Source organism: Falco biarmicus, chromosome 20 (genome assembly GCF_023638135.1).
Source record: "Falco biarmicus isolate bFalBia1 chromosome 20, bFalBia1.pri, whole genome shotgun sequence".
NCBI classification, from domain to species: Eukaryota; Metazoa; Chordata; class Aves; order Falconiformes; family Falconidae; genus Falco; species Falco biarmicus.
The window spans coordinates 1,658,444-1,679,984 of record NC_079307.1 but is presented as its reverse complement, the minus strand read 5'-3'; the positions used below and the strand labels follow the sequence as shown (position 1 = coordinate 1,679,984).

Genomic DNA, 21,541 nt, shown 5'->3' with positions numbered 1-21,541 from the left:
TCTGTCAGATCTGGAGGTTTTTAACCCCAGGTCGGATGCAGCTTTGCAAGGGGTTTGGGGAAGGACCGAGCAATCCTTGGTGGCTCTTCTCACTGATGGGCTGGTCTCCGGGCACCTCGCAAGCCTCGAAAGCCAGCCAGGAAGCGGAGAAGCAGCTCCCCAGGGAGTGCAGAGCCTGGGAGGAGGCTGCAGTGCTGGAAAGAGGATTTAGCCCTTGATTTTGGAAAGCCATAATAAACCTGCTTCCCTTATAGCCGCTTTGAGTGGCAAACCCACCCTGAGGCGAGGTTGCCCTCTGGTGACACTTGCTCTGTACATCAAGGTATGCCACGGAATGGAAGGCAACGGTTTGCATTACGAGTCAAAGCATGATTAAAAATGGAGAATAAATCCGGGGGTGCCTTAAGATGGTTTAGAAATCAGAGGCAGAATCCTTGCAAATCAAATCAAATAATCAAATGAAATCAAATCCTTCGCTCCCGCAGTACCCAGCTGATGATGCCTCTAGGGCGCCAAGAGCTTTCAAGGCACCTTCATCAGCTGATAAACTGAGGCCCAGCCTGGCTGTCCCTGCCCTTCCCTAAATCCTAAAAATCTGATTTCCCCAGGTCTAAGGGGCTCAGTAGGAATTAGGGTTTCCCCAGCATCCCTCTGACAGCTGCTGAGCCTCACGGGCTGTCGGTGCACCGGCTGCTGCACCGGTGGGGGGGTGTGTGTCAAACGCTGCGCTAAGGGGGAGGCAGAGCCGGATTGTTACGGGGTGCTGAGGGGTTCCAGGTACCAAATGTTAACTAAGCACCACTTGTAAGGCGGGGGGTCCCTCTCGTGGTTATGCTTGCGCAGCGGGGGTTCGGCGCGGTGCTTCCAGGTTTATGCCACGTTGTGATGCTTAATTCGCTTGCTGGTTCCCCCACGCTCCAAACCAAGCCCAGTCCCCCCCCTCCTCATGCAAACCCAGGGCAAAAACCATCTCCCTGAATCTCACCTGCCAACCTTGGCAGCTAAGGGAGTTTCACTGAAGGTCATTTGACAGGACACGAGGCCAGGGCCCTGATTTAAAGCCCAGCTGCTTTTCAGGGAGGGATTTCTTTTCGCCAGCTTACTTTAAAAGGAAAACTAATGGGATTGCTCCTTTTGCCATCAAGTGGGTTTTGCACTGCAAAATTTTGCTGCTGCAGGACCTGCTCATGGCAGCAAACTCACTGGGATGGGCTGAGGGTTTCCCACCACGCAGCATAAGGCGGCACTGACATCTAGTGGCAATGTTTTTTGAGTTTATAGCTGCTTTCTTGCTCAAATTATTCTCCCATATGTTTTCCCTGGCCTGAGGGCAAAGCAAACAGGGGAACACCTAAAACACCAGCCCAGCACTGCAAATTTGGATGCAATCCCACTTGCAGAGCAAGGAGGGCACAGCAAAGCATCCCAGAGAGCCCTGAAACAGGGCAATCTCGCTGCTGCAGAGCGGGAACAGCAAATGCAACGCAGGTCTCACCCTGGCAGTCAAAACCCCTCTGGGAGCTGGGTGCCAGGCAGCAGGAGCACAGGGCTTGGTCCTCTGGGAAGGATGCAGGAGGGAGCTGCTGGCTGCCTGGCTTTGCAGAGCTAGGGAGATGCAGAGGAGAGCAGGGCTGATGTTTGCAGGCTGTGTGATCAAAAGGGTCTTTAAATCACAGTGACTAGGGAGTTAATGGCTTTCACATGCTCAGCAGCCCCATAGAAAGGGGAGCCGCAACCCCCAGGGACAGGCAAGGTTTGGTGGCAGCGTGTCCTGCAAGGGGTTAAGACACAGGAACCCCGAAAAACCTTGGGGTGCCTCAACCTCTGCTGGCAGGAGATGCGGAGGGGCAGCCAGGTGAGGTTCTGCTGTCTCCCAGTGTGCCTTTGAGCTGGTTTGTAACGAGCCCAGGGAGGCTACAAGAAATTCCAGCTACTGTTTGCTGAGCGAGCCGCTAATGAAAACCAGCGGTGCCTTCCAGCTAAGATGCAAGCATGTCCTCTGAGATCAAAGATGCAGCTCTGAGAGCGGAAAGCCAGGAATAAATTGCATCCTGTCGGACAGACATGCCCACTGTCGCCCACAGCCTTACCTGTCCTCATTCAGACCAGGGCCACCACGTCCCTTTGCCCACCCTCAAGGCGAAGCCCAGCAAGATGCACGCCTGTGCAGGCACCTTCACTGGGCTTTGGGCTTGGAGGAGGCACTTCTGGCTTCTGGTCCTGCCCCTGGGCTTTTCTTCTGATTTTAAAAACCAAACTGTGTTTTTCTCCCCAGCCCAGCAAAGCCCACCCTGGCCACTACTGAGAAGCCACTCCAGCTGCAGGCTGAGCTCCCTGCCAGGAGAGGAGGGGGCTGCAGGCTCAGGCTGCCCCAGGAGAGCAGCCAAGGCACTGGGTGTCGAGGCAGCACATAAGATACGCAGCCCTGGCAGGATGTCTCAGACCAAACTACACCGTGCCTGGCACTGCTGCTTTTTTAATTATTTATTTATTTGTTAAATTATTATTTCCTCCACTCCTACGGTAGCAAAACCCACACTTTAAAAAGAAGTAATCAGAGCCTTGGCCCCAGGGCAGCACTGCTATTTAGAGCCAGGGCTCTGTGTTTACTATATAGGTAGGGATGTGGCTTTTAAGTGGAGATAATAATAGAGGGGCAGATGTAAATACATCCTCCGGTAAAGGGAGAGCAGCCTTTAACCCTGCACCCCATTGCTCAGCTGTGGCCTGACTCTGGTTTTCCAGGAATCCTGAGTTGCCAAATGCAATTCTTTACCCTTTTGGATCTTTTTAAGATTAGGTTAAGGGAAAAAAGAAAAAAAAAAAAAAAACCCACGCAACAACCCACAGTGTAGAGGAGCTGGTCCTTGGGCTTGGCAAGGTTAAAGGAGTACGAGCCCAGCCCTGAGCATGTCCACTCCCTGTAAAAGGTTGAGGAAATCAGGATACGGAGCAGGATAGGACCCACCAGCCCCAGGCTGTGGCAAAGACATCCCAGGGTACCGCAGTGCCGCACAAAGGGTGCTGCCGAGGCCAGGAATCTCATGAGCTCATGGGGAAGGAGGGCTTAAGAGGAAAGAAGGAGTAATATATAAGGAGTGATTTCCCTTTCTCCATTACAGCTGGTTGTTCCCTGGTGCTGAGCGGGTTCCCAGCCAGGGACAGCGTGTTTCTGCCCATCTCCTGATGTTTGCCACCGCTGAGCACGTGGCAGTAGTTACCTGGGTTTACAGCCAGAGACTTTGATACTCCTGCAAGGCAATGTGGCTGGGAAGGAAAACTCGGTCTGAAAGAGGGAAATGTGCATTTTAAATGAAGCTGCACAATATATCCATTTCCCACCCACCCCACCCCCAAAAAAAAAACCAAAAAACACAAACAAACCAATAAAATAAAATAAAATAAAATAAAATAAAATAAAATAAAATAAAATAAAATAAAATAAAAGGGACAGGAGGAGCTGGCTGCATCGTTTTATTCTCGTAGGTATTTTCCGGAAGACTGATTTAGCCCGTTGCTGGAGGAAACCCCACGTGGACCCGGCTGTTGGTTCAGGGCATGGAAACCTCCTTGTCCGTGTCACAGGGGCCCGAACCCTCCGTCCTTGGCTGGGGGAAGGACGTGGGAACCCGGGCGAACCCTCCCGAGGCACCTCCTGCCTCCAGGCTGGAGGGAGATGCTGGCACAGGACCCGGGGGGGGGGAGGGGGGGGGGGGATGTTGGGGACAACGGGAGAGGAACTAGCCCGCTCGGGGCAAAGCCTCCTACGGTGTCCAGGTGTGGGAAAGGCAGCCGGGTGCCAGCCCCCAGCCCCTGGGGCAAGACCACCTCCCCGAGCCCCTGCACTGCAGGATCGGGCCCGGCGGGCAGGGGCTGGGCTGAAGGGGTTAATGCTGGAAGAGTAACAGGCTGGAGTTGACACTGGGAGGCAGGCGGGGCTCCCGGCGCCTGATTGGCCTCAAATCGCATCCAAAAGTGGGTTGGTGTTTTTTTTATTTTTTTTTTTTTAATAATTTTTTTCTCTCTCTGCTGCTGCTTCTTCTTTCTTTTTTTTTTTTTTTTTTTTTTTTTTTTTTTTCTCTTTCGGTTCTCCTCCTCCCCCAGGCTCTGGCTGGCAGGGGAGGGGAGTGGGGAACAGCGAGAGATCAAAAATAAACCTCTTATGTCAAAGCCGGGGGGAGAAAGTATAAATACCGCGGGCGCGGCGGCCGGCGCGGAGGCTGCGGGGGAGCCGGCGGAGCGCGGCGGGGCGGCGGGGCTGGGCCGGGGATGGGGCCGGGGATGGGGATGGGGCGGCGGGCGCTGCTGGGGGGCCGCGCCCCGCTCCACCTGCTGCTGCTGTGCCACGCGTGGGCACTGCCGCCCCCCCCCGCGGGAGGCGCAGCCGCTGCTGCCCGCCCGCCTGCCCGCACCGCCGGGGCAGCTGGCCCTGCGCCTGGCCGCCTTCGGCCGCGCCGTCGTCCTCCGCCTGCGCCCCGACGCCGCTTTCCTGGCCCCCCGCCTCCGCCTGCAGCGCCTGGGGGGGCGCCGGCCGCCGGGACGGGCGCCGCCGCGCCGGGGGTGCTTCTACGCGGGGGGCGTCGAGGGGAGCCCCGAGGCGCCCGCCGTGCTCAGCCGCTGCGGCGGGGGGGGGCTCCGCGCCGCCTTCCTCCTCGACGGGGCGGCCTACGAGCTGCAGCCGCTCGGGCATCCCGCGCCCGGGCCGCCCTGGCGCCGCCTGCACCGGCTGCAGCGCCGCGCCGCCCCGCCGGGCCCCCCCGCCGCGCCCGGGCCGCCGCCGCCCCGCCGCGCCCGCCGCTTCGTCTCGCAGGCGCGGTACGTGGAGACGCTGCTGGTGGCCGACGCGTCCATGGTGCGCTTCTACGGGGAGGACGTGGAGGTAAGGGCTGCCCCGCCGTCCTGCCGTCCCCCTGTCCCCATTGCCCCTCCATCCCGTCATCCCGCCACTCCTCCGTCCTGTTGTCCCTCTGTCCCCTTCATCCTTCCGCCCCCTCCGTCCCCTTCCTTCATTCCTCCATCCCCATTGCCCCTCTGTCCCCTTCATCCCCTTCATCCTGCCACCCTTCTGTCCCCATCACCCCTCCATCCCTCTGTGCCCTCCATCCCCATGTTCCTCTTGTCCCTCCATCCCCTTCATGCCTCTGTCCCCTTTATCGCCTCCATTCCTCTGTCCTGCCCTTTCATCCCTCTGTTCCCATCACCCCTCTGTCCCCTTTATCCCCTCCATTCCTCTTTCCTCAAGCTCTTCCATCCCCTCCATCCCCTTCATCCCTCTGTCCCCACTGCCTTTCCATCCCCTTCATCCCTCGCTCTCCTCTGGCCCTGCTGCCCTTCCATCCCTTCATCCTGCCACCCCCTCCGTCCCCGTTGTCCCTCCATCCCCTCCTGCTGCCTCTCAGCCCCTCCATCCCCCACTGCTCCCCCAGCCTCTGCTGTGCACCCGGACCCGCAGGCACAAGCAGCCCCGGGGTGCCAGGGACCACCTTGGGTGAGCGAGTAGAGAGCTGGGGACAGGGTGGGGGACCTTGGGTCTGTCCCCACCTTCCCCGGCTGCGGAGGGGCTGTCAGTCCCCGGGGCAAAGGCTGCAGGGCTGATCTGTCTGTGTTTGGGGACACTTTGCCAGACTCAGCATCCATCCCAGGGAGCCGGGGTCTGCACAGGCTGGACACTGCCATGTCCCGTCACTCTGGTGTCCCCAAAGATGAGGGACAGAGGGGGTTAATGCCTTTCTTGCTGCAAGGGAATAGCCTGCTGCAAAGCGATGGGCTTAACTCCCGGATAGGAGCTCGGGCCAGATAGTAAATAAACCAGGGGCTGAGTAATGTGCAGTCCTGCTCCTGAGCCACCTGTTAGCAGCCCAGCAGATGGACCGACAAGCCTTTCCCCAGCCACCACAACCGCAAACGCTCCCCCTCCTTAAACACACTCCAGCTGCAGAGACCCTGCCCATGGCCAGGCTTGGTGGAGACCCCGGGAGCAGAGATCTTGGCCTCTGGAGCCCACACATCCATCTCCAGAGCTGTTGACCAGCGGCTTTCATCAGCATCACGTTATTTTTCACGCCTCTTGCAAAGCCAGTGCGCCCCCCTGCCCATGGTCCCTGCAGTGATGGGTTGTTCGGGTGCTTGGGTCCAAATCCAGCTCTGAAACGCACTCGGGTCCTTGCAGGGGATAACTCTGCGCCGAAGCTGCTTGGCTTCGGCCATGGGTGGTTTGGGTCCAGGGCTGGAGCTCCGCGGGGAGCAGCCGGGCAACTGAAACCAGGGGCTGCGCTTTGGCTGCCTGGCTTTGCCACTTCTGCCAGCCTTATCCTTCCCCTGGGGGCTTCATCCAGCTTCTCCACTCTTAATAAAGCAGTGGTTTAATTCCAGCCCTGCTCAGGCGGGGCTGGACCTTGGGAAATGCTAAACCTTGGAGCTCCAGCTGATTTCAGCTGCTCAGCATCCCTCAGGTTTTGCTCCTTGCTTGGTTTTGCTTGCGTGCCACCATGCTGGGTTGGCAGGAACAGGTAGCAGAGAATCAGGGTTGACGGATGCTGCGCTGGGAGACAACCCCCCCGAGCAAACAGCAGTCAAGCACAGAGTTTGCAACGGAGTAACCCAAATTCTTAAGCAACAGGCATATAAATGGGGGTGAAAATCACTCTCCCTGTAGTGTGAGCCTGGTCTCTGATTCCCCGAAAGGACAGGGGGAAAAAAAATAGTGTGGTGCATCTTCTGCCAGCAGCTGGGCACCCGATGGCTTTAAAGCAACACCCGAGGATCTGCCTCGGGCTACAAGTAAGGTGCTATGTTTGAGGGGGGAGTCACGGTAATGCCCAGCTCATTTTGGAGGAACAGAGCAAGAGTGTAAAGTGATTTGGAGAAAATCAACCAGCTCTCATGTAGTAGTATAAAAAAAAAGCCACCTGCTGTGTTTCTGTGTCTTTTGTTCTCAGCAACAAAAATGCAGGGAGAAGCATGGTTGCTGCTAACTCAGGAGACCAGCCAGCCATCTCACTTCTCCCTAAATACCTACATTTTGTGGGCCAAAAAAAAAAAGTGATGGCTTGCTGGTGCTGGTGAGATCTTGGCTGATTAGGAGATGCGCAGGGAGCAGAAAGGTTGAGTCAGAAGAAACTATATTTATATAGTGACTTTTCTTCCCGTAACCACACTTTAATTACCAATTTTTATTAAAGGTCACAAGTATTGTGTGTATTCCTGGTTGTTTTCTTGCATAAGCTGTAACAGCTTCAGTAGAAGATAGTCGCCATAAGATGCATTCAAGCGTTGCAAGTTAGAATCAATGCCCTGCTGTTGTTAGGAAAATACTATTAATGATTTATTTCTAATCAATCCAAGCCTTATAGCTCAGACGTTAACCTAATTTAGGTAACAAATGTTTAATTCTACTTCTATCAACACTTAGGTAAACTAGGAGGAAATGATGAAGTAAGAGCAGAGCCAGAGTTGAAATTTGGGGGTTTAATCGCTCTTCTGGCTTGATGGTTGCTGCATGGGGTGTTGGAGGGGGCATTAGCAGCAGGACAGTGCTGAGCAGTAACACCTGTGAGCAGCTGGCAGGTTGAGGAGGGCTTGGCAGGATGTGACCTGCAGTAATTAGGAAGAGCCCCCTTATATAAGGGGTGGGTGCAAGGCCCTCAGCTGGTTACACAAGTCATCCTTTGTGTTTTTCCTGCAGAGGAGCCAGAATGTTTGAAGAAAAAGGACCATGAGCATCACTAACAGCATTAAGTGGGGGGTTGGGGATGGGAAACCGAGGCAGGAGATGGTGCAGGGGGTAATCCCTGTGGTGTGCAGGGAAAAGGGCATCTGGGCTGAGCACCTGCAGCACAGGCTGCACTTGCAGGGATGCTCAGCAGGGCTCGGGTGATGTTTGCCGAGACACCTAAAGCAACAGGCGGTTACAAAAACCGGCCGCGGCATCCCCAGCCAGTTGGCAGCTGAATCGGATTCCTGTGGTGGGATTTCTCCAGTCTCTTGGGTGCAGACAAGACGCATTTCCAAGCTTTCCTCTGCAAACACGATGGCTACGATCCCCTTTCTTTCCCCCTTGCTCTCACAAGTGAGGATTCTGCTATCCCAGATTCCAGGAGTTGGTAGTGACTGAGGACCCCGGGCAAAATCGGATTGGTTTGATTAAGCTGGGATTCCTCGCCTGACTTCTGTGGTTTTTTTTCCAGGTAGATCAATGAGGTTTTTGGAGTGCTGTTGCAATGCCTTCCTTCTAAGACCAGGTGGGTGCTGGAGTGCGTGGCATGGGGCACTGCTGGGGTCCTGCTGCCGGCTCTCCTGCACCCAGGCTGTCCGTCAAAGTGACCTTGGAGGTAAAACCCAAGCCACCCCAGAGCCTCAGGTTCCCCCCCCACCGTGTCCGGCTCCTAGGCTTGCTTTAGGATATTTTGCAGCTTGAGCGGGTAGATTCACTTAATCCCTTGACAAAAGGAGCTGACCCCTCCTGAGCCCATCCCAAAGGCAACTGGGGTGGGATTAAAGGGGATCTTTGCAAAGCAAAGGGGGACCTGTGCGGATGCTGCCACCCGCCAGCATTGCCGGTGCTTTTCCTCTGGGATTTGTCCCCCGGGTGTGACCCTGAGCCTGCATCTCCTTCGGTACAAGGGGTCGGAGGACCAGCCAGCCTCCCTAAATGTTCCCCTGGCCGAATGACTCGCTTCCTCGCATCGCCCCGTAATGTTAAACAGCTGCAGCGTTTCAGCCCTGCCGCTGGCGCGGTGACCGCCGATTATCAAGGGCTTCGGTATGAAAGGCACAGCGTGGAGGGAGCTGGCTCCCACCGGAGCAGCCCAGGAGCGGTTGCAAACTGCAGCTCTTCCCGCCCTGGGATGCTCTGGGGACGGGGTTTTGCTTCGTGTTCATCCCTGCCTGCGAAGAGGTGGTGGCAGTCTTGCGTGTGCCTCAGTTTCCCCTGCCCTGAAAAGGAGTCATTTGGGTCAGCCCCAAAAAATCCAGCAAGCAGGGAAGGAGGAGGGGGGAAAAAATCATGTGGCAAAGAGAATAAGGATGGGATGGAGAGCTGGGAAGGCAGAAGGGCAGGCAGGCAAGCAGGCTGGCAAGGTGTCCACCTCTCCTCGGGCTTGCCCCCCGTTTCCCTTGGCTGTCGCCCACATTTTTGCAAGGAAATTCTTGGCCTGGGCTTCAAACCACAGGAGGGGGCTGGCAGGGCGGCCGCCGGCCACTGCGGGTATCCGAGCCAGGGGGTCAGCACGCAGATGTCGCTTCAGGGGAGAGAGACAGGCTGGGATATGTTTTTACCAGTTGTTTTTTAAAAGCTGGGCAGCCCTCGCATCTGACCCTGTGTTTTCTTCCTTCCATCTGTCTGCGCTCCAGAAATCTCTGCGTTTCTCTTTTCTCCCCCCGCTCCCCTACAGAAATGCTGGCTTCTAGGGAGAAAGGCGGGGGGCGGCGGGGGAACCAACCCAAAGCCAACAACTCCATGAACAAACAAACCTACAGCCCCAGGTGGGGTTGAGCATTAATCTCCACAAGCTGGGGAGCATGTCGGAGGGAGGCAAGTGGTGCAGGGGTGTTGTACGGGTGCTGCCTGCCATCCTTCTGCACTGGGTGGGTCCAGCGATATTAGATCAGTATGTGCATACCACAATAATAGTTAGTGTCTGTGTAAGAGCAGTTCCTCCTTGAAAAATAATTATGATTTAAAACAAAAACAAAACAAAAAAACAAAACAGTTTAGGGATCTCCGCAAGCTTCAGATTCTGAGTGGTTCTCGTGAAGGAGAACATAAGCAGAGACTTTGCAAGAGCCTGTATCAGAAAGCGAAATCCTTCAATATTATGAGGTTAAAAACAACCACTTCTGTTCTCCGTGCTCTGACTTACATTCATTTTTTTCCATTGCTGACCCTCTGCCCATGCTTTTTGCTGCTGCCGGTCTCATGTCAGGTAATGCTGGTGGTACCTGTGCATGCTTGGCTTAGCAGTGGCGATTTTCTATGCAGCCTGCTCTAGGTGAGCTGCTTGAGCAGGGCGGTTGAACTAGATGATCTCCAGAGATCCCTTCCAACCCTGACCACTCCGTGATGCTGTGGCAGGAGGGGTGTCGGAGCTGCTGTAACGCAGGTGTGTTGGACAACAGGCATCCTCCCTTGTTTTAGGGGGGAAACAGGTGGAATTTGAGGTCCTTGAGACCAGAGGGAGCCAAAGATTGCAGCCGGGGAGAAAAGAGGTAGGTTTTGGGGGGCATCACCAGGCAGTAGAAACCCCTGCACTGCCTCTGCAGCGTGGTGGCTCGGCTGCAATGCTCATACCTGGCCATAAAAGCAGAGCATGGGGCAGAGGAGGGATGCTCCTGCAATCCTCTCGGCCTTGGGCTGCTGTCCTCTCCCCCCACAGCAGGTAAGGGGTTGATTTTCCAGCTGTATTTACTAGCTGGACAGAAATCCTGCCAAGATCTTGAGATGCTGGTTGGAAAAGGCAGGGAAGCACCTTGTGCCCAATGTGCTGCAGTGCCTTGCAAGGAGGCAGGAACCAGTCCGTTTGTACCTCTGGGCTGCCCAAAGCTGACCCTGTGGCTGCCCCACACCTGATTCCGATACCCTCGGGGTCAGACCCACATCCTCAGCCTCTGTGCTGGGAAGGAAACCCCGGAGAAGGCGGCGTTCCCTCCTGGGCGGCTTGTCAAGCCAGAGCCTGTTTGCAAAGGCACGAGAAGGATGGGACAAGCGGGATTCAACTCGTCCGCAGCCTGTTGTTGGCCAAAAGCACTCAGGCAGCCTCTCCTGAGCCCTGGGGATCCTGTAATTTGCTTTTGGCCCCAGCTCCAAACCTTTGGCCAAGCCAAGGCAGTGCAGGTGGATTGCTGCTCTCCCCGGAGCGGTCAGGGTCCAACTGAAACCCAACCAACTCCTGCACGGTCCAGGGATGGGTATAAATAGACACCAGATGGTGGAACAAGTGAATTTGACCTTTTAATCTGCACTAAATAGTTGTTTGTTCGGTTCGTTTTCTGTCTTCGCTTTCCAGACGAAAGCAGGGCGGACGGACGTTTTCCGAGTCCCTCCATTCCTGCTGCTGAAAGAGTTTCTTGGCTGGATGTAACCCTGAGGATGCGAGGGTTGGTGTCCCAGGGGATTTGCCATAGGGATTGAGAGCTCCCAGGTAAAAACTACCGGGATGGAGAGAAACCTCTAATGGGTTAGAAAAGGATGCGGCAGAATTTGCTCCCATGGAAATGAGGGATGATCCCATGATGCACTGCTCCAGCACAGAGCATCCTTCTAGATCTTCGCACACGTAATCTTAGGAAGGGTTTGTGATGGTTGCTTTTAGGAAGGTTCCCAACAGACTTTCCCCATGGGGTAAACAATTCCCCCGGTCCCCTGCAGCAGCTGCTCACGGGGATCTCGCCTGGGTTTCTTGCCTCGGCGGTGACTTCTCCGTGACATTTGTTGCGTGCTTTGGGCTGGGATGTGAGTCATGTCGCGGAGATCTGGCCAGTCTAAATAAACCAGTCTATTCAGTGCTCCCATCATCCTTGCTGGGGCCTGCCCTCAGATAATGAGCCGGGGAGGACTTGGGATACATCTTGCTGAAGCAAAACATCTGTTTATGTGGAGTTGCCAGCGATGGGGTAAAATGGGGCAGAATAACTTAAAATAGCCACAAGTGCCCTGGGCGAGCAGCTGTTGGTGCAGCAAATATGCTGTCACTATTAGGGGACGGGGGTATCCCCTAAACATCTCCCTCGTTTTCTGAGAAAATGGCCTTTTGTGCATATCACTGTCCTGGCAGCGTCACGATGGGTGAGCGCGCCAAGCCGGCTCTGCTCAGAAAACATGTATTTTGGGTGAAAATCAGGTGTTGGAGAGGGCTTCCACTGAGTCCTTCCAGTTTAATTAGGTAGTGGCACTGGAGTGAGACCACAGGGTGTAATTCATCTGGGGAGGAGAGAGGCCACTTTCTCTTTCCCAATATGATATTGTGTAATAGCTGCATTTTTTTCTCCTGACTCTTGGCTGCGAGCGGGTGCCAAGCAGAGGAGGAATTTCGATGCTCCGATAAGATGTTTACATCAGCTTAAACACCGCTGGCGCGTTTGACATATTAAGTAATCTCTGACCGTCCCAGTTGCCCGAGCTGGGAATGCTGCTGGGCGAAGACTCGGCCGTCGAAGCGGTTTGGCTCCGGTTTGTCGCCAAGGACGTTGGGTTCAAACCCTGCCGACCAGAGCGGGCAGGAGTTTTACGGCGATGCGAGGGCGGTTTTGCACCAGCGAGGGGATGCATGTGGGGCAGTTCCTGTCCTAGGGCAGGGTTAACGCTTTGGGAATAGGCAAGAGCACTCGTGAGGTTTTGCCAAGGGATTTCTGGGTGCCAAGGGTTCATGGCAGGTGAGACGCAGCGTCTGGAGAAGGGGATGCAGGGGTGGGCTTGCTGTGCCCGGTGCTGGGCACAAGGTGTAAAGCATTGCGTACAGAAAAGGCAGCGCTTAGTCTGTCAACCCCAGTGGCTGCCTGAGTCGGTCTGGATGTAGTAGGCTTCATAAATGAGATCCATTTCTCCTTTCCTACCATAAAATTAAAAAAAAAGCCCCATGGCAAAGGCTTTAACCAGGCTCTGCCTGCCTTTCTTTCCCCACAGAACCATGTCCTGACCCTGATGTCCATGGCTGCTCGCATCTACAAGCACCCCAGCCTGAAGAACTCCATCAACCTGGTCGTGGTGAAGGTGCTGGTGGTGGACGAGGCGGCAGCGGGGCCAGAGGTGTCCGACAACGGCGGGCTCACCCTGCGCAACTTCTGCAGCTGGCAGCAAAAGTTCAACCCCACAAGTGACCGGCACCCGGAGCACTACGACACTGCCATCCTGCTGACGAGACAGGTCCGCAGGGTCCCTTGGGGATGCTGGGGGTGGGGGGAGGAACGGGGTCGAGGAGGGATCCCCCCACCATGCACAGAATGGAGCCTGCAGCAATGCAGCTGAGGGGGCGGTTGAATTTGGGGTGCAGAGCACCAGTGGGTCACCCAGCTCTGCCTGGAGATGTTGGGGCAGCCGAACTGGGGACCCCTTCACCCTGCCTTACCCGCCCCGGCGCTGCTCGCAACCAGGATTTCTGCGGACACCAAAGCTGCGACACGCTGGGAGTGGCGGATATTGGCACCATGTGTGACCGCAACAAAAGCTGCTCGGTGATCGAGGACGAGGGCCTGCAGGCAGCCTACACCCTGGCTCACGAACTGGGTAAGGCATCCCTTCCCAAAGGGGTTGCTCCTTTTTCAGCCTGCCATTGCCAGCCCAGCTGCTGGGAGGGGATGTAGCACAGCCCAGCACCAGCATCTCCCGGCTGGGTACCACCCACCGAGCCTCGGGCAGCACTGGGGAGCTCCTGCCACTGTCAGAAGCTGGTTTGCACCAGCAAAACCGCTTCAAAGTGCCCGAATTGGTGTAAGTGGGTGTATTTGCCTGGTGGATGAGCTAAGGCAGGGGAGCAAGCAGTTTTCCCCCCCTCAGTTTGCCACTCCTAGAGATGCCCGGACTGATTTGGGCTGCTTCACCCTGTGTACAGCAGGCTGTACCGCTGAGACAGAGCAAGCTCTGTTTTGTTTAGCACTTCTGATTTATCGAAGCAAGTAGCTTTTGCAGCAATGGAACTGCTTGATGACTTAGAGATGCTCCCAACTGCCCACGCACCGCTGGCAGCAGGGGCTGGGCTTGGGGGCTGCGGCTCAGCGATGCTCTCTGCTCCCCAGGCCACGTGCTCAGCATGCCCCATGATGACTCCAAGACCTGCGAGCGGCTCTTCGGGCCCCTCGGCAAGCACCACATGATGGCCCCTCTTTTCATCCACTTGAACAAGACCCAGCCCTGGTCTCCTTGCAGCGCCATGTACCTCACTGAGTTTCTAGATGGAGGGCACGGTAAGGCTCAGTTCAGCCACCTCATCATTCAGGACAACCTTTTCCTTAATTGCTCAGGCTCATTGCAACGCCTGGAGGGGGGTGTGGGGTGAAGGGGGAGTCGGATCAGAAGGCAGAGAGAGGTTTGGGGTGCCCCGCTTGGTGCAATCTGTGGCATCGAGCCCTGATGCATCTCCAACCTAATTCTTGTGCCTTGCCCAGGCGACTGCTTGTTGGATGCCCCAGCCAACCCCCTGGCCCTGCCTGTGGAGCTGCCCGGCCAAAAAGCCCTCTACAGCCTGGACCAGCAATGCCAGCAGATCTTCGGCAAGGACTTCCAGCACTGCCCCAACACCACAGAGGAGGACATCTGCGCCCAGCTCTGGTGCAGGACCGGCAGTGGGGAGCCCCTCTGCCACACCAAGAACGGCAGCTTGCCATGGGCCGATGGCACCCCCTGCAAAGGCGATGGGCTATGCTGGGATGGCCGCTGCATGCCACAAGATGCCCTGAAGCCCCAGGTAATGAGGGGGAAGGGGTTTGGGGACCAGCAATCTGGGGCTTGACCCTTTGGGATTCCCAAATCTCTGCCCCTGGTCCTGGTGTCTCCTGGTCTAGCTTTGGATTTGCCCGATTTGTTTTCTGAATCTCTCCTTCAACAGCACCTTGCGATAATCTTTATCGCTGGCAAGCCCAGCTTGTAGCTAAATGCTGCCGTATATTTTGCTGAGGCGTGAGCTGGTCTGAACCAGAGCAAGCACCCACAGTTCTGCAATTAAATCATCACTTTTTGCCTGGCTGGGGGAATTAGTGAAGATTTCCAAGTCAGTCAGCAAAGTACTTAAACCCAAGCTTAACTTTAAGCACATGAACAGACTGGTGGAAGTCTGTAATAACTTCGTGTGAAGTATGTGCTTAAGTGCTTTGCTGGATCAGGGTCCCAGCTGGTGACACAGGGGGAGGTGCTGGGGGGGATTTAGTGTCGCTCCAGAGCTTTGCTCACCCTGAGAGTGAGCAGCCAGGGATGGACGGGCTCGGAGATGGATGTAGCAGCTTCTCCTGGCCTCTTGCAGCCGGCGGTGGACGGTGGCTGGGGCCCATGGAGCTCCTGGGGCTCCTGCTCCCGGACCTGCGGCGGTGGCGTGCAGTTCTCCTACCGGCACTGCGACAGCCCCAAGCCCCAGCACGGCGGCTGGTACTGCGAGGGCCAGCGTGCCAAGTACCAGTCCTGTCACACCGACGAGTGCCCGCCGGACGGTAAGGGACGCCGTGCCCCGGTGCACGCTCACCTCCCGCTCCTGTGTCTCTAGAACCTGTCACCAGGGGTTGCTCCGCTCTCCCTTGAGTATTTATATTTTTTGGTGGGGGGGAAAGAGCCTTCTGCTGGGGGTTGTGATCCCTTCCCGCTGGGTGGAAGGCGTTTGGCATCCCTCCTCTGCTTGCAAGCTTGCTGCGCACTCTGGCGATGCTCAGCTCGCTCCCACATCTCCGCGACAGCTCTCTGAGGACAGCCGTTCCCACCGGCTTCCCACAGCTCCCAGGTCATGTTTCACCTTTCCTTGCAGGGAAAAGCTTTCGGGAGCAGCAGTGCGAGAAGTACAATGGCTACAACTTTACGGATCTGGAAGGGAATCGCCTGGAGTGGGTTCCCAAGTACGCGGGAGTGTCCCCCCGGGATCGATGCAAGCTCTTTTGCCGAGCCAGAGGGAGGAGCGAATTTAAAGTCTTCGAGGCCAGAGTAAGACACCTGGTGATGATAATCACCCCTCTTTCCCCCCTTGGAGCTCAAATGCCCTAATTTCTCCTCTGCCCCCCCACCTTTCCCTAGGTGATTGACGGGACGCTGTGTGGACCCGAGACCCTCTCCATCTGTGTCCACGGGCAGTGCGTCAAGGCTGGCTGCGACCACATCGTTGGGTCCTCCAAGAAGCTGGACAAGTGCGGGGTGTGCGGTGGCAACGGCTCCACTTGCAGGAAAATCTCCGGCTCACTCAACCGATCCAAGTAAGGCACTGGGGAGAAGGGCTCTGCAGAGATGGGCTGGGGGCAGACCAGCTTACCCCTCTCCGCCTCCTTTCTTCTTTGTTTTTTGTTGCAGAAGTGCTAGGTTAGGGATGTTAGGACTCCTTCTAGGTCGCATAAAGCCGGTTTGCTTTCCGTACCTGAATCATTGCATCTATGCATCCGAGCAGCCGGACTAGAGGAGCGCTTGGCTTCCCCTCTCAGCCCTGAAGCTGGGTGGCCTTGCAGCAGCCTGGTCTCCTCCTCAGACTTTGGGAATTACACTGGGTTTATTTCGGGGCAGTATTATGCAAGCCAAGCAGAGTTTATTTCCTAAAATAATAGCTGGTGCTGACACGGGCAACAGGCTCCGTACGCCACTGCAAATAAATCTGCTGCCCCAAGTTGTTTATAATATGTATCTCACCCCAATGCAGCCGGTTGGGCACATATTCAAGAACTGATGTGGGATATAAATAGTTCAATAATTTTTCCCTGGGCTTGGGGGTGAATTTCAGTCCCGGGACTCGGGCATTGAGGCAGCCGCTTCCCTTGCCCAAGATCCCCGTTGCTTTGCCAAAGAGCTGAATTGAAGGCTTTTGTTGAAAATATCGTAACAAAAGCCCAACGCATCCAATTCCATGCGGCGAGGTGACTCACACAGTCAAATTAGATTTCCTAAATGGTTTCCTTCCAGGGAACCAGCTGAAATGGGGCTTCCACTCTCCTATGAATTGTTTGCGGTTGACTAAAGAGAGATTAGCGTGGCAGCTACAGCCAAGAAGAGATCCCATTAAGATCAGGGTTAGGGAGGCCAGGGTGACTGAGAGCACAGTTTGACCTAAAGGCTTTTTTCCAAAATACTCCAAACCTAATTCCTGACCTCAGCGTCAACGTGGGGATGTGTGGAACACGATCCTGCCGGCCCCACGACGTGACTCATGCCAGGATGGCATTTTATTGTAGTGGCACGTAATTACCATAGCATGGGGTGCCGAGGGCTTGAATACCAAAGCCTTCCCGGTGCTGTCCCGGGAGCTGTAGTGCTCCGGGGATCTTGTTTGGGAGGGAGATCCTCCCCCAGCATGGCAAGGTGCTCTGCGCCCTCCAACAGAAGCTCTTCTGTGTCATGGGTGGTGGCTGCAAAACTCTTCCAAAGATGAGCCCAGGGTACAGAGATGCCCACCCATGGATAGGGGATGGTTCTGCAGCAGTAGGACTTGCTGTCTTCTAGGAAAGGCTTTTGAGTGGATATCCAAGTCATCTGCAATATGAGATGCCTGTTGGATTAACTGTTTAACTGCTGATCTGGTTCTAGCAGCAGCATCTGGCCAACGTGTGTATCCTCTGAGCGTACAATGCCAGCAGCGCCCCGACTTACTGCTGTTCTGCTGTTCTGCTCTTCTGTATCTATCTATAGCTGACGCTATCAGTCAGCATCACCTGTGACAGCACCACTGGCAGAGCCAAGCTTTTAGTCCCAAACACCTCACCCATTTCAAAAGAAAGGGGAATTTTCCACCAAGGCCGATAACCGTGGGGCTGCTCGTTTGATTGCATCGCTCATTTTTGCGTGTAATTCAGCAGAATCTTCCAGCCAAGCATTCATCTGGCACAACTACAGTATTTCCAGCTCCTAAGTGCTCTGGGCTACAGAGTGATGGCTTCAGAGCCATGATCCCGCTTGCCAAGGGCCATCCCTTGCCTGGGTCTCCTCTTAGGAAGTCCAGGAAAATAACCGTGTCCCTTTGCCCTGCACAGATACGGCTACAACGACATTGTCACCATCCCTGCCGGGGCAACCAACATCGACATCAAACAGCGCAGCCACAGAGGAGTCCGTCACGATGGGAATTACCTGGCCCTGAGGACCCTGGAGGGCAAGTACCTGCTGAACGGAGACTTTGCCATCTCAGCCATGGAGCAGGACATCCTCATTAACGGGACCATCCTGAAATACAGTGGCTCCATGACGACCCTGGAGAGGCTGCAGAGCTTCCGACAGCTCCCGGAGCCCCTGACCGTCCAGCTGCTGACCATCGCTAGTGAGGTCTTCCCACCCAAAGTCAAGTACACCTTCTTCATCCCCAAGGATGTCCCTTTCAGCAAGCAGAAGGGCAAAGAGAAGAAGTCAGCCAATGTCATCCGACCGATGCTGACCTCCCAGTGGGTCCTGGGCGACTGGTCCGAGTGCTCCAAGACATGTGGCTCCGGCTGGCAGAGGCGGACGGTGGATTGCCGAGACGTGGAGGGTCAAACCTCCTCCACCTGTGACAGAGCCCTCAAGCCTGAGGACATCAAGCCCTGTGGAGATGTCCCCTGCCCGCTCTGGCGCCTGGATCCCTGGTCCCCCTGCTCCCAAACTTGCGGTGAGGGCATGCGGACACGCAACGCCTCTTGCATCGATTACACCGGTAAAATCACTGCCCCGGAGAAATGCAGCTCACCGGGGCCACCGCCAGCCACCGCCACCTGCCTGCTGCGGCAGTGCTGAGCCGTGCCGGGACAGGCTCGGCAGCAATGCGCCAGGGCAGGATGGCGAGGATGCCACGATCTTGCTCACCAGACTAATAACCACTCTCCAGCGGTTCGTCCCCACCCCATCGATGTCTACCTCAGAGGGGGGAATACCGGCAGCAAAATGGGGAGGAATCACTTCTTTTCCTTTCTTTCTTCCTTTCTGGCTGGCTGCTCGCAGGCAAGTTATAATTTAAGGGGAAAAATAACCGTATCTGTAGGGTGTTTCCAAAGAGTTGTTGTTAAATGTGGTTGCGGACTCTGTTTGTAAGGTTCGCTGGGGTTTGTTGCTGGAAAAAAACACGGAGCCTGGCTTTGCCATCGCCCCGTCCCAGCTGTAGGTCGAGGAGGTCCAGGGTGGGCGGCTTAGCTGATAAAATTGGGATCCCTTTGCAAAAGGCTTGGATTGAGTTGCCGTCCCCTCCCTGCAGCAGCGTGGGTGTCCTTCAGCACGGGGAGTGTTTTATCGGCTGTGGGTTTAGCTTGGGAGGTGACTCGCTGGTTTGGCTGGGAGCGAGCCGAGGGCTGGATCCTGGCAGGCACATGGCAGAAGGACAGGCAGGGTGGTCATGGTGGTTTCTGCTGGATTTATAATCCACGAGGCAACAAACATCTGTCTCCAAACACCCCCAGCATCAGCAGAGAGATTCCTAGAGCTGCAGCCCCATGCCTCGATCTTCCCAGCTGCAAACCCAGGGCTTAATTACACCTGAGCTGGCTTGCAGGGCTGCTGTGAGGATTAATTAATTACTAATTCTGCAGTGCTTTGGCTGTGAAACTCCGACCCCCTCTGGAGTGGACACTTGGGTGTGCCAGCATTTCCCCTCCCACCCTTGGCTTTCGGTCCCCTGCATCTTGCTTTCCCAGCTCTGCTTGGATTTTGGAGATAATTTGCTAACGTGGCTCGTAGCAGGGCTGAGCCCAGGAGCAGCAGGTGCTGAGCCCTCTCCTGAGCCCACCACGGTGATGGGTGCCGCTCTCCACCTCTGCTTTCCCGGGATATGTGAAGATGCTCGGGTCTGGCACCGGGTTTCAGCCTTGCTTTAGCGATTCTCAGTCTATTCGCCAGCAGTTCACGCCTGGCAAGGCTGGAGCTCCTTCTTCCCGGTGGGAAGCAGCCAGGCCCCCTCTCCCCAGCCCAGCCGCTCCCTGGCCCCGGCACAGATGGCTGCTCGGTCCCTGAACCCCCCATCAAAGCAGTCGCCATCCGTGTGCTGGCAGCAGCTGGTGCCTGGGGAGTGGGGATGGAATTTGGGAAGGTTTTGCCATCCCTGGATGGCGATTCGGTATTTCCAGGATCCTCTCTCGATGCCCCTCGCTGCTTCCCTGCGGATGCCCATAACCCTGCCTTGACTCCCCTTTTGGCAGCAAAACGTTGAATTTCCCGTGGGAACAGCCTTTCTCATCCGGAGGGGAGGAGGGCTGGAGTTTGTGGTGCCTGAGCTTCCCCATCTGCAGTTGCGGAGCAGATCTTTTTTCCTTGTCCCTTTTGCCTGAGCTGAGCCTGTGTGAGACCCTCGTCTCGCTGGCCGGGCAGGTTTGGGATGGGGCCATGGGTGAGCCACTCTGGAGCTGTGCCGGAATCCCTACCATTGATTTGAAAACCCAAGATACTCAGCTTTTATCTCCCGTAGGTGATTCCTATTGAAACCAAGGGGCTCCAGCCAAGGGCTGAGGGTACCGAGGGCTTGGCTCCTTGCTTTTTTTTTTTTTTTTTTTTTTTTTAGGGAAGAAAAAAAAATAAAAATAAAGACCAGCTGCAGAGTTTGGATGCAGAGCTGTTTGGGCTGTCGTTCAGACCTACCTTCGGGCAATGTTCTGTGTCTGCTAATTAATCTCCAGGAATTTAACAAATAGCTGGATGCTAAAGTCATGTAGCCTTGCAGGGTTATTTTCTTTTTCCCCTTTGAGTCTGTGAGGGTTTTAACTCAAAGGCCAGCATGTGTTTCCTCTCCAGCGTCGTAAACCATCATTTAGGATGGGTCAGAAATTTCAGCCTGAGATGGTGCCAAGGAAAACGTCCGCATTTATCACACAGGAGTCGTGCATGCCAAGGGTCTCTTCCAGTTTTCTATAGTCACTGCGTGGTTGCTTAGCCGCAGCTTCCTAGATGCAAAAACTCCCTGCCATGGGCAAATCCTGCTGCTTTTCCAGCGAGGAGGAGGATGGGGAGCTGCTGGGAGCAGGGGGACCGCAGGTGGCGATGCTCGGTTGAGGTGTGGGGTCTGGGTGATGGTAAGTGGGATTCCTGCCCTAGCCTTCCCGTAGAAACACGTAGCCTTTATGCTGATTTAAGTCAAAGAGGTTATATATTAGGATATATATATATATGTATATATGTTTCCCTTCAGTGAAGGATTGTAGCAATGTACTGAGCCTCTTGTGTTAGGTATTTATTATAAAATTCTGTTTGGTTTTGTACAGTAGCTGTCTGGAAAAGAGAGGGGAAAAAAAAAAAGAAAAAAGAAATAAATAGTAATAAAAAAAGACTGTCTTGTTTTAACATGCTGCTCCCACATCCCCACTCCGAAACCCGCAGCGGGGTCGGAGAAGGGATGCCTTTGCTCATCGTTTAACCACTTCAGTATATGACTGGTGTCTCCCTCCTCCCTGCTGCATCCAAATCAGGGTGCAATTGCTGGCCGAGCTGTGTAAGCATAACAAATCCTACCGAAATTAAGCTTTGGACTTTGAAGGGGAGGGAAAAATATCGTTTTCTGGGTTTGAGCCTTTTGTCTGTATTTGTTTTAACTTTTAGAGCAGTCTGTTTGTGACTCTGCCTTTACCCCTTCAATAAAGGATTTCCTGCCTCTTACCTCTTTGCATTCGTCTCTATTTGCATTTTCTCAGGATACTTTGGGTTTTTTTCTATCCCAAGAGCAGTGTCTTAAATCTCCCTTTTCTGTAGCTTATCCAGCCTTAAATAAAAGGTTAATTTGGTTTTAAGATGCTGAACCAAAACATTATGTGATGGCGTAGACAAAACCCAGGGAGCAAAAATTATTCCCCGGAAATTTTGAAATCATCTCTGTTTTACGGACTGCTTATGAGCAGCTACCTCCTCTCTATACATACATCCGTATAGATAATTCTGCTGCTTACCAGGAGGGCATACAGCCTAAACAGGGCTAAAACAGGGGACGCTGGC

At 55.0% G+C, this 21,541-nt stretch overlaps 1 protein-coding gene across 1 annotated transcript; it reads left to right on the top strand.

Annotated features, from left to right (window-relative positions):
* The first annotated feature begins 4,287 nt into the window (after positions 1 to 4,287).
* On the top strand, positions 4,288 to 21,208 carry ADAMTS8 (ADAM metallopeptidase with thrombospondin type 1 motif 8). Its single transcript, XM_056322898.1, is given in 10 exon segments — positions 4,288 to 4,362; positions 4,364 to 4,879; positions 12,620 to 12,859; positions 13,087 to 13,219; positions 13,729 to 13,896; positions 14,098 to 14,396; positions 14,949 to 15,132; positions 15,441 to 15,613; positions 15,704 to 15,879; positions 17,638 to 21,208. Coding segments are annotated over 10 exon segments (2,697 nt in total). The 3' UTR covers positions 18,371 to 21,208.
* The last annotated feature ends 333 nt before the right edge of the window (positions 21,209 to 21,541 follow it).